This window comes from Charadrius vociferus, unplaced genomic scaffold, assembly GCF_000708025.1.
Source record: "Charadrius vociferus isolate BGI_N301 unplaced genomic scaffold, ASM70802v2 scaffold414, whole genome shotgun sequence".
In the NCBI taxonomy this organism is placed as follows: Eukaryota; Metazoa; Chordata; class Aves; order Charadriiformes; family Charadriidae; genus Charadrius; species Charadrius vociferus.
This window is the reverse complement of record NW_009648079.1, coordinates 3,337,285-3,350,439: the sequence shown is the minus strand read 5'-3', so window position 1 is coordinate 3,350,439 and position 13,155 is coordinate 3,337,285. Positions and strand designations below refer to the sequence as shown.

Genomic DNA, 13,155 nt, shown 5'->3' with positions numbered 1-13,155 from the left:
TCTGTAGGAGTCCTGAGCGAGGGGAGTGGGAACATACATGAAAAAGATTCAAGTAGGCTTACAAGGCTGAGGCCTCAGTGAGACAAAGGATTAGAAATGGCTTACTGTGGGAGACATTTGGTGATCAAGAGGTAGAAATGAGAAAGAACAACACAGGAAAGTGCAAATACCAAGCAGTGACATTAGAAAATGTAATTCAAAGAAGAGTAGTTTTAAAGTAGAACACAGAATGAAGAAAAAATGGCAGATAATTGTCCTGGGTTCAGGAATAAATCCAAAGGGAGTGAGCTTTGAGCTATTTTTAGGACTTCCATCTGAACATGTCAATATATTGGCAGAGACAGTGTAGGAGAGCACAGGGTGTAGCCCTTGCTTTGCCATGGCAGAACATTTTGAACAGGAACAAAAGGCGTTTTGACTTTTAGAACAGCACTAGCCCAATGGAGTCCTGGTCCATGACCAGAGCTCTTCAGTGCTGCAAGAGAACAAATAATACCTGCTGTGTTGCTTGGTAATTACACTGTCACCTTGCAGTGTGGCCACCTGTGGCAGGCAATCTCCTGTTTTAACTAATAACATTAAAATATCTTTGAGGTTCCTAGCATGATTTTGTTTGACCTTTACTTACAGAACAACCTTTTCCAGACAGGCAGTTTTTGTCAGTCTCTTGGGTGGCCTGTGGCTTCTCTGCAATTTCAAAAATAAGCATTACTTCAGTTTCAGCTAACACATGCATGCTTTATGTGATTATTAAAAATGAAGCGTGTTGCTTATTGGAGTAAAATTGCAAGCAAAGACTGAGATTTTTGAAGATAGGGAAAATCTGATGCACTTTTAAATTTTTTGTTGTTGTTGTTATTGGCCTTTCTCATTCATCACAAATTGAAACCGGTAGTTAAAAGACAGTGGATGCTCCACGAAAGATCGCTTCTATAAGATAGCTTTCTGTTTCAGCTATAGCCAAACACATTGAGTCTCACCCTCGTCTGCATGAAGATCGCTATAAAATTACCTCGGTCTAAAAAGTACTTGGGACCACTGAGTATCATTTTGATCTGCTTTTCCAAGTCTCGTGTGTTACCATACTGAGTTTTATGAGCCTCTTCACTGCCCTCTCAAAACGGCTCTTGCCCTCCAGCGGAGAAGCCTTCCACTGAGTGGGTGGACATAGAGGATGTGCTTGGACAAACCTGCCCTCTGACAGGGCCCAGCCTAGTCAAGGAGATGGAGATGGTGCCGGCTGGCTGCCCTTTCCATTCACTTACTCCAGAAGGAAGCAGGCAGGAAGCAGCGCTCATTTAATGGATTTGGGGAGGTTTCCGCACCTCAGGAGAGTTGGCAGGCTCTGTCTTTGATCTCTGTATTCATCACCCCGAGTTCTGGAGCTGTAGATCCCCTGTCCTCGCCCTCCCCCCTTTCCCTATGGCCCCTCTGTGCTGCCGGCCAGATTCGGGTAGGCAGAAGTCTGGCCTGTGCTGAGCTCCGTCACTCCGTGGATGCAAAGGCTGTCCGTTTCATGGAGCTGGGGCGTATTATACAACTCCGTTATGCCCCTGTAATGCCTTCATAAATCCACAGAAACCAGTGCAGTTCTACCAGCATCAAACAGATTAATGCATTTGTGAATTAGGCCCGTAATTTGCTGTAATGCAAGGAGCCTTTATCTGCTTTGGCAGTGTTGTTTACTTCGAATAAAATGAACAGATAGTCCAAGGACGGTGCATAGTGTCACAGACATCATTCCTGGTTCATATTTGTTACAGAATGTGTTGTGTGTTCTGCTGTCTTGCCAGGTGGACCAGCAATCCCAGTATATTCAAGGATATAAAATTCTGTACCGGCCTACGCCAGCATCCTATGGAGAGTCAGAGTGGTTAATCTTTGAAGTGAGGACTCCAACCAAAAACAGCGTTATCATTCCTGAGCTGAAGAAAGGTGTAAACTACGAAATCAAGGCCCGCCCTTTTTTTAATGAGTTCCAGGGAGCAGATAGTGAAGTGAAATTTGCAAAGACCCTGGAAGAAGGCAAGTAGGAGCCAGACTGTCTTCATCTTTCCTTTTTGAAGTAGTAGTCTGGCCTGCTTTCCTCTGATAGGTTCATTATTTGATTTTGTTTGAAGTGCATGCTGTTTGAGAACAGCAATCTGCAGCAGAGGAGGCTGTGTTGGACTGATCATTATGTGAATTGTTTGGTGACACAGAAGTAAATATTCAGAACCACGTGCGAGAGATGGAGAGAGAGGGATGTGCAAAGATCCCTTCCAACACACAATGGGAAATGCGCTTTTTATCTTCGCTGCAGTGTGCACTCCTCCCTGCTGAGTTCATGGTCTGGTCACAAGTGACTTCTGTCAGATTCAAGCACTTGCTAATCACTATCTCGAGTAGATAGCAGACACCACAGAAATCATCAAAGTGCTGCATAGCTAAGGGAATGGAAACCACGTTTTTAGAAGGCTTTTATATCTGGATCAATCAATAAGACAAAATGAAAAGACGAATGAGGGCAACAGATATAGTGAACTAAATTATATATTTCTATCTTATACATATGCTAAAAAAAGGAGGTTCGTGAAGAGCTTCCTTTTGTTGCTGCTCAGGCATAATGAGTATGCAAGATGGCCAGTGCCTCTGAATAGGGATTTTGGTGCTTCTGTTGGTGTGTGCAGCCTTTCCCCTTCTCTCTTCCCTCTCCTGTATAAATGCTGTGTAGCTCTGGTTTATTTCTGTAAGTGGTTCAAGAGGTGTGCTTAACTGTATTCATCCTAAGCTTCACCTGAGCATCCAGTTTTTAGAAAGAGTATTAAAAATGCAAACCAGAAATTATTATTATGAATGTGTTAATATTAACGCATTCTGTCCTGATTTTAAGAAGTTTTGTATTAATCATTATTATTTACACACTAGAGGAAAAGAGATTTGGCATTCTATTGGAGTCAATTTATAGACTGTATTTTTCAAAACTCTTGCTCCTGGGTGAGATGGTTTGAGACCAATGAGGAATTCCGTGCTCGAGACTGTGACATTCAGGTAATGGGTATCTGAGTTTGGAGAGTCTGTTGACAAGTGTGACTTTTCCTCTCCTGCACAGCGAGACTGCAGCAGAAGTCAGGATCCTGTTTGCAGGTTCACATCATTTTCCTTCTGTATCATTTTATCTTGCGGGCAAGAACTGCCCTCAGTGAAAGGTGGGGCATAAAAGAATGTATTGGTGAAGCCCAGAAATCATCGTCCTCTTAAAACCTCACTTCTGTCTGTGACGAACTTAACTGTTCAATCCTTCTTTCCAAACAAACAGCTCCTAGTGCTCCACCTCAGAGTGTTTCTGTGACTAAGAACGATGGGAACGGGACGGCAATTGTGGTCACCTGGCAACCGCCCCCCGAGGACAACCAGAACGGGATGGTTCAAGAATATAAGGTACTGCTGGCATGCCTTGATCCCCTGGCAGAGAGGGGGGTATGGGCCAGGTAGTGACAGGTTAGGTTGTTCGTGGATGCTTGGCTCCATCTACTGGTTAGTCAGAGCAAAGGAGCGAGAAAGTCATTTCTTTGAATCAAACTCCCTATTTAGTAATTCTGTTTAGATGGTAGAAGGCAATTAAAACAGCCTCCATAAATCAAAGGAAAGGGTCAACACTCTTAATTAAAACAACTACCTTCTTGCCTTCATTATAACTTGAGAAATGCACACAGAAGCAGAGAGGGAACCATACCTGTTTGGGAACCGTTTTGTGACTCAAAAAGATTGGTCAAGGTAGTAAATATAAACAGGCTTAATGAGTTGAAAAGCTCAGGGATAATAATTAACAGTGTTAAGATCTAAGGAAATTGTGCATAACTGGGTAGTTAAAACAAATGGAAAACTTTAAAGAATGTGCTTGTATAATAATAAATGTATTTAGAGTATAGAATTTTTTCTTTTCTTTCACACAAACACAGTTCTCATTATGCTATTTAATTTTTAACAAATTGGAAGTACATTATAAAATATTTATTAATTAATGTTCATTTAGCAGCATACACTGTATTTATTTTCAGTTCAAATTGTTTTGCGATAATTTACATAGCAAATAAAGGAAGCTTATTTTCCCCAAGCAATCTACAGATATTTTAAATGTGTAATTGTAGATATCAAGTAAGCTTTATAGCCACGGAGAGGCAGGATCTTTGGTTTCAGTCTCCTGCAAATGTGCATTATTGAGAAAATTTTTCAAATGAGAATGTCTTGGCTATTTTTCAGGTTACAATACTGTGCTATAGACATATATTTCTAGGCATCAAAAGTCATTCTCTTTTTTTTTTTTTTTTTTTTTTCCTCAGTAGAACTGGGAAAGGGAAGAGATCACTAAGCTTCATGGTCAATTTACAATAATAAAATGCCTTTCAGAACCTGGTCAACTGGTAAAAAAACAGTTCATGGCTTAGTTTCATATATAGAATGTAATTGGAAAAAAATACTTGCAAAGTTATTTTATTTAAAGGCAGGCCTTGAGCTGAAGAGGTGGAATTATTTCCATCAAGAAACTGCATCACAGGAACGTTAAGGGTACAAGGACAAACCAGTAAAAGTCAGGAAATTCATATTTCCAACTGGTTATAATACCTAACATACCTCTTGGCATTCAGAGGTAATAGGCTATCAGGTGTAAGAGCAGGCATCTTGTAGTGCTTGTGTAGCACTAGATGGCACACTGGCACATTTCACATCTACATTTATTGTGTGGATGCCATTATTTTCCTTTGTGCTTTTTACTATGGGCAGAAAACCGACAAAATTAATATATACGCAATTCCTGTTTAAGTTGCTATATGTAATTAATATTTTTGTCTAAAAAACTAAATAAATGCGGAACCAGTGATTTAAGATGAACTAATAACAAAAAAAACCCAAATAGACGTCTTGTAAAATTTTCTCTTTGTTTTTCTAGCTCCTATGTTATCTCCCCCCAAAAAGGTATGCATATGTGGGGGATTTTTTTTTTTTTTCTCAGCAGCTCAGATCTAAAGCAAGAGTGTACCTACTTCAATTAAAGGATAGAATAAATATGAAGGAAGATACCATCTTAATTGAAGAAGTGTCAGTAGCACACACAAAAAGCTAGAAATTCAAATCCCAGCAGAAGTAATTTGCTCCTTCCCTAGTATGAAGTTCGAACTTCTTTTGTTGAACTAATTCTTTCTTCACTTATGTGTCTATTATAGTGTGAATTCCTCCTTCCTTCATAACATTCTAAAAGTTCATTTTCACTTGTCTATTTAGGTATACTATTAAATATAGTATGACAAGTACTGAACAACATGATGTTTAAGCTAACATTCTTGTTTGGTTTTAATTTCTCCATGTATTTGAGCACCTAAGAATAAAACATTTTTATTAATTAGTAGTGCATAGTTACAAGTACATAATAACTGTAGTGCAAGGTGGCAGTAACAATTTCTGTCAAAATTATGTAAGTCAAAATGTAGTTTTAAATCTTTTATTCCTCACTTTATCGAGTTTTTATTTACATAAGAGCATTTTCCTGGACCATCCTTAAGGATTTAAGAGCAATATTACTAATAATTATACTAGTACTACTGACTGAAAAAGTCTCTACTTAGTATCAGAATATAAAAAGGAGATTCTCTTCTCTTCGTGTGCTCTGACCTGCTCTGCAGCAGCAGTTATGTATATGCCGTGTTGGGATTCTATTTCAAAGGAGCTTAAAATATATTTCAGAGCCTCACAATGTCCCACTGGCCTTGTTTCAATCCTTGGCATCCAGAGAAGTAAAAAGGGTCTTACAGTGTCCTGAAGGTGAAATAAAATTTCCAGTGTCCAGGCAGAATTGCACAAGGGTTTAAGAGCAGCTATCTGGGTACTACATCTTTTTGGAGCTCCTTATGTCAAAAGCAAAATCTTCTCTCCTGCGTACAATCCGCACAGGTTCAGAAATGCTGCTGTTTTCAGGGAAGTTTGTTTCTTTAAAGATAATGTATTGAATTTAATTAATTTAACTTGCTGGATAAATATTCATTGTAGAACAATACATTTGTGGAAAGAAAATAAAAAGGAAATCAACACAGCTTCATCTTTTTTTTTTCTTCTTTTTTTTTTTTTTTAGCGGATCTAGATTAGCTACTATTTCACCTTTAATAGCAGTTGGGGGTTCAACCATGCTCTCAAAAGCATTTGCCATATCAATGGTGCAGGCCTAAAGAGTTTATCTCATTGCATTGTTTCTCCCAATCATTTAATATCACTAATATAATTTATGAAGTAATGAATTGAAGTCGTTAGGCCTGTGTCCCGATCTCAACCAAAAAATGAAATCTGATATCATGCTTTTGTCTTTCAATAGAAGATGGCATACTACTCAATCCTTGCCTCTTGCTGCCATTTTTTTAGAGGAAAAAAAAAAAAAGATAACGCTTGCAGGCTAGCATGACATCGATTCTCTTGTGACATCATGTGATGAAAGACTTGCCCTTGCACTTGAGTGAAGAAAGCCTTGCTTGACGAATGAGTCCTGAACAAGAGAATTGCAAATTCATTTAACCGAATGCTCTCTGTTGTTTATGTGGACGATTCTTGGCTTATTTGTTCTGTGTTATTGATGCTTTTAGTTTTATTAGTACTGATGTCACTGGTTGAACTGTAAATTAATTACTATAAACCCATCAAATAATTTTAGTAGTTGGAGCTGCTCTTTGGAACAAGAAGTATCTTTTCAGTATTCATACAGTGCCTAGGACAGCAATCCATGACTGCAGATGTTACAGAAGTAACAAACTCCAAATTTCTTTATCCAGCAGAAAGTAATGTGTCATCCTTCCTTTTACTTATCCTTTGTTGTTGAATTTTGAATGTTTATACAGACCATGCTCTTACTTCCCTGCAGGTTTGGTGTCTTGGCAATGAAAGTCGATACCATATAAACAAGACGGTAGATGGTTCCACCTTTTCTGTAGTCATCCCCTCCCTAGTTCCTGGTATTCGATATAGTGTGGAAGTGGCAGCAAGTACTGGGGCAGGACCTGGGGTGAAAAGCGATCCCCAGTTTATCCAATTAGGTAAGCCTGCTGGTAATCCTACCTATTGGTTTCAATGAATTGTGTTTGTTTGCTTTTGTCTTTTATGGCACTAGAAATGCTTTCAAGACAAGTGAAATAGATAGTGTTACTTGATCTCTGGAATAGCAGAATTTGGCACTTCTAATTTTAAACTTGCCTTAGAACTGCATTTGAAAGATGGGATTATAACAACACAGGTTTTTTTTTTCATCTGCCAGCTCAGCAGTGCTTTGTGGTTACTGATTTTTGAAAAGTGAATTTTCACACTTAAGATTGGTGTAATAAAACTTGTAGGGGAGAATGAATCACTAAGAGTTGGCTCACTTTACTTTAGGCATGTAACTTGTCTTAATCAGATTTTATCTTTCTTTATTGAAGCAAAAAACCAAGAGCATGCTACAATTAGGCACAATAAATATGAAATTTGTGTGAAAGCTGGTAGATAACCTGAGTACAGGAAAAAGAGGTACGCAGATCATTTACCATAATCTTGACCTCCTAACTTCATTTACAGCAAACATCTCTCTGTCATAAATGCAGATCAGAGGCTCCTGGATGTATGTGGGAGAAATGCATCTTTGCTGTTGGTTAGCTAAAGGTTATTTAAAGTAGCTTTAGGTATATTTATATGCTGCTTTACCAGCATGCCTGTATCAAAATACGTTATCGTTACAGTATATAATTGTGAAAGCAAACTCAGCATGTTGCTTTGGACTTTATGTCCCATCTATCTCTGTATCATTAGTAGATCTTCCTTGTTATTTAACTTTTTACATTTAAAAATCTATAATTACTGCATGTGAAAACAAGACTGAACGACTAATACATTCTCTGGAAAATTACATGTACATTTCCTTGGCTATTAAGATGAAGGTCATCTTTAACTTATTTAACTTATACAGGCATGTGATTCCCAATTACATTAATAGAGATTTTATGACAAAATTACACACAGCTTATATGATACTCCATTAATATGTGCAAAACCCCATAGTTATTTGTTGGCTTGTTCTTTCCTACAGCCAGCTTTCCAGTCAAGGTGGAGTTTGTTCTATATGGTTTAAATATTGAAAATTTTAAATTAGTGAGGCTTGTAAGTGTAAAATAATGGGGTAACCTGGGTGTTCAAAGCTAAGGACTTCATAACCACTTTTTTCTTTTTCCCTTTTCTCTGATGATAAGTAAATGTTAAATGAAGGTGAATTTTATAATGGAACTTAATCACTTTGGGGGTTTGATAAGTGGAAAAAGAGACAAATAAGACTGTCGGTAAGATTTTTGCATGCTTCTGGGTTCCTGGCCTTTACTGACACTAGGTTAGAAAGCACAAAGCAATCACACACGGCAGAGGATGTTCAAATGTGCAAGTCTGGTAGAATCCATATATTTCCTTGTGGTTGAGGTTTGCTTTTGTACTCTGTGCTGCTTGGTTCCAATTAAATGGCATGGCCAAGTCCACATATGCTGTAGCAAAAATCCCATAATTTGGTTGTTACGTGGCAAAGACTTGGAGAACAGGAGTCTTGTGGAGATCCATGCCACTAGAAGCAGCACAAAGAAATACTTAGACAGTGCTGCAGTCCTTTTGGCAACTGCACGAGGCTGATGAAAGTTAGTACTTAAATTTAAGAGGAGTACCCCTTAGCAGCACAGATCAACCTACAATCATCAAGGCAGAAGAATGGCTGCAGTTTACCTAACTGTGCCCTGTGATACAAGTTCTCCTACAGCCCCCGCAAGGAATCGCATTCTTAGTTCTTGGATGTGCTCCCAGTATGGGAGTGGAGCAGACACTGGAGTTTTCTGGTAGCTCTTCTGAAGAAAGAAAATTAATTAGTTGATGTCATCAATTGGCACTTTTCACCAGCAATAAATTACATGGTTACAGAGAGAGGGAAGGGAGGCCAGCGAGGGGGGGAGGAAAGAGGACTAAGGATGCTACTTTTAGAAGGTTTCTACATTTCTGTCACTGATCTCAACTATTCCTTCAGAAAATCTTTTTCTGATATCTGAAAAAGTACGATCCTTGCTTTTTTTTTTTTTTTAATGAATTAAGAATTCAGTGTGTGGAAACAGGATATGCTATGTGATTTAGATAGTCACTGAATTGTTGTGTGTTTTTTTTTTTTAAAGAAATTTTCATTAAAATCTCTATCACCTTATAATGTGTTTTTCTTACCAAAATGTGAGACTAGGTTGTGGCTCGCTCTGGAGTCTCCAAAGAAGAGGGTTTTTTTCCCCAGCGTAGCCTCCTGTCTTGCACAACAACTTCATGTTTGAGTGTGTGTGCTGCGCAGGGTGCGCCTGGGTTGGTGACTGCGAGAAATGCCTGGGCAGAGTCTCAGCCGGGTGTGTGACAGGAGGAAGCTTCACCTGTTGGAGGCCACCTTCCAGAACAAGAGGGGAGGACAGGAGACATTGGATTCTCTGAGAGCTGAGGCGTGCAGTCGCAGTCCCATGCATCAGCGGAGCTGTGATAACTGACCTTGTGCACGCACTTAACCTGTTACAAAGACAGGTACAAATTGTAAGCTCAAAGCTCTTTCATTTTCCATGTCTCAGCTGACATGAAGCAGCTCGCTGAGCTGCGCTACCCTAGACTTCCCGTGCCACCAGGGACAAGCCAACAATATACTTGCTTGTTACTCAAAAATCACCTTTTGGTGTTTAAAATCATGAGATTAACGGAAAAATCATATGTCTTTTTAGAACGCTCTCCTTGGGGCTTCTGAATTTTCCTCTTGGCTTTTGACCTTTCAAAGCTTTCTGTGGCATTCCAAGGGATGGAAAACCATTTGTTTATTTTAAAAGAAAAGTTGGTATTTTACATAAAGACTGCAAAAGCTTTGGTGTTAAAGAAAAAAATTAGTATTTCATAAGAGCTCACCACAGCTCACTGTATCATGCTTGTAGTACTGTGCTGTGGAGAAAAAAATCATAGAATTTTGTCAGAACTTTTTTTCTTGTCATGATGTGTAACTTCAGGACATAGGTTGCAAAAATGTTCCATACAGAAAGGTGAGAATTATCACAGCAAATTAATTTTTGCTGATCTATAGCCTAACTTTTGTACAATGATGGTATACTAGCTAGCTTGGCAGTATTGCCTGTGCCTGTTGGCAAATATGTAGTGAAATTGGAACATATTGCAACATATTTTGTTCAGGGTACCAGCTCTGAGAAGCCCCATAAATGCAGTTATTGTTACTCGAAACACATAGTTGGTATGTATATTTGATACGTAGTTATTTATTAAGAGATATCTGCACAATTATTATAAATGTTGAGTGCATTACTCAACCAGTGAATGTCTCAGGTGTACAAAACAAAGTGTCATTGAATCCTTATTATTCTAATTGATTCATTTAGGAGATGCGATTTGTGAACTAGCTAGGATGCCTTCAAACATATTACTCTGTCAGCCCTTCCAGTATTTCTAGTGTGATAGTTGTAAGGGTATTTTGTTGATATTTTTGTCTTGTAGCCTGCAAACAACTCAACAGAAGTAATCATTTTTTACCCTCACAGTAAACCCTTCCAAACCAGTTCAGTGCTGTCTCCTCAAACTGTATAAGATTGAAGTGCAAAACTGATATCTTTCCAGTTTTGCAAATGTGTATAACTGCAAAGGAGACAAAAGAGCATATTCTTAACCTGGTAATGTTTTACCAATAATTTTCATATTGCATCATGCACATATATTTGAGGAAGCACTCAGACATTATGTTGCAGACTCAGGTGTTTTGCAAGTTTTGAGTTGCCAGAATTAGCAATGTCAACAAGACTTAGATTTTCCTCCTTACTGTTTGTACATTTTGGATATTAAGTGAGACAGGCATATGGAAAAGTACCATTCCATAGGTTGTACATGGACAGGGGGTAGATTTAGATTCGATATCAGGAAGAAATTTTTCACTATGAGAGTGGTGAGGCACTGGAACAGGTTGCCCAGAGAAGTCGCGGATGCCCCATCCCTGAAGTGTTCAACGTCAGGCTGGATGGGGCTTTGAGCAACCTGGTCTAGTGGAAGGTGTTCCAGCCTGTGGCAGGAGGGTTGGAACTAGATGTTCTTTAAGGTCCCTTCCAACCTAAACCGTTCCGTGATTCTAAGGTTGCTTGCACACCTGTGAACCTGGAATTTCCTGTCTTTTTTGAATCTTTGGCATTCCAATCTTAATTGTACATTAATCTTTCATTGAACATTTAGCAACTTAAATGTTAGCTTTTACATTATTATCACTTATATGAATATTTAACATTAGAGAATTACAGGTCCTAATTCTTCTTGATGTAAATTGTAATCAGTTTTCATTGGAGTTTGAAACTTGGAGCTTCAAGACAGTCAAATAGGGTAGCTTGGGAGCAATAGCCATAGCAACGTTATCTGTGATTCAGAAGAAGGCTCTTATCTTGGGGTAGAAGAAGAAGGGGTGAGTCACTGTGATAATATGCTGGTTTCAGGGAGTTGTGGGATCAGCCTGCTCCAACAACTCTGAGGCACTTTCAAGTACATTAAATGCTGCGGCTGCTACTCTGGCAGTAAGATGCGCTTTGCCGTAGAATGTTTATGTTCACTTATTATTTTGGCACGTCTCCCCGAGGAGTGCAAGCAGGAACAGGAATGTTGATTATGAACTGTTTATATCTCAGTCAAAGCTTCCAGAAATTTCCTGGGATAAAGAAAAAGTACTTTTCTTTAGTTAAAGAGCTTTTTTCCTGACTGATTGTTGAGGATCTCATAGGACTATTATGGAGAGGGAAGATGCCCTTCTCAAAGAAAAACTTCCAAGATAACGTTCCTGGAAATTTTTAGAAATTAGGGGTTCACTAGATTTTAATCCCTTTGCTTTATGTGTAGCTTACTTTATATTTTTGAATTATAACAGGAGCAGGACACGGGTCAAATGTGGCCTCTTGAAAGCCCTTATATCATCTTTTCTATGATGCTGTTTATATGACACATATATGCATTTTTCTCTTTACTATGTGTGTAAATATATACCAGCTTATTTAATGTAACAGCTCTAACAGTCCACCCGTGTATAATGTGCCATAGGCCTAGTTTCTTAAAAGCAAATATATCATTATGTTGTTCTTATGCTTGCAGTGGCTAGCACAATAATACCCTGAAATGAATCTTAATTAAAAATTAGAACAATGAAAGTTCAAAGAGATTCTTCAGTATTTTGTAATCTTCACACATGCATTGACTGAGTAATGCAAAATGTTTGCTCATATAAATGTACTGTCTTTGTGTATGGCTGAATTGTTGACGTGTTTAAAAAACATTTTTATTTGGCTTTTGAGTTTGTGATTATTCCCCCCCCTCCCCCCGGATTTATTGTTTTAAATATATATATTTCAAGGATTGGAGAAAAAATATTTATCAGTCTTCTAAATTTATTCAGGACCATAGGTTCTCTGGAAGTCTTTTGTTCTATCCCGTTAAGATGTACAAGGTAGTGTAGCTGTTTAAAAATACAGAAATAGAAGGCTTACTCATTTTGAAAAGGGACCGATGATGCAGGTTTTCATATCTTAATATGGCCTCAGCTGCAAAGAAACAAAAGATGAGATAGAGAGTGACAGATTTAATTCATTGGTCACAGTATACTTCATATGTTTAAGCCCATCTGGCCACTTGTGTGGAACTTCACTTGGCTCTCTCCATAAAATCTGAAGCAACCCATCTTAACCTTGCACAAATAGGCATGAAATCTATAAACCCAGCAGACACAAAGGGTGTATTGGTAAGAAAAGAATGAGTCTGCCTGGTGAACTTTCAGACTAGTCAGTGCACTTAGGATCACAGAAGATAAAGGGACCTGGGACCTGGAATATGAAATAAAATTTCCAATAAGGTAGCAGTCAAAGGCGGTAGTGATTCTTCGGCAAAATAGATATTTGACATCAATGTCACAAAATCTGTAATCTGGAATTCTTCACTGGAAGAAGCTGTTATTAATTTAACCATTTCCCATTCAAAAAGGTATCTTTTTCCACAGGAGGTTTGTTATTCACTGTTATATGCTGTTTGTATTGCAGTTTCTTACATTTTATTTAGGCTTAGTTTGGAATAATGCAAGACATATCATCGTAA

At 38.4% G+C, this 13,155-nt stretch overlaps 1 protein-coding gene across 1 annotated transcript in view; it reads left to right on the top strand.

The window, feature by feature from the left end:
- Window positions 1-13,155, top strand: part of ROBO1 (roundabout, axon guidance receptor, homolog 1 (Drosophila)) — a 156,014-nt gene that overhangs the window by 103,596 nt on the left and 39,263 nt on the right. Inside the window, exons 15-17 of the mRNA XM_009883873.1 lie at window positions 1,794-2,025; window positions 3,299-3,420; window positions 6,884-7,055. Coding sequence (XP_009882175.1) covers window positions 1,794-2,025; window positions 3,299-3,420; window positions 6,884-7,055 — 526 coding nt within the window. The remainder of the gene's footprint in view (window positions 1-1,793; window positions 2,026-3,298; window positions 3,421-6,883; window positions 7,056-13,155) is intronic.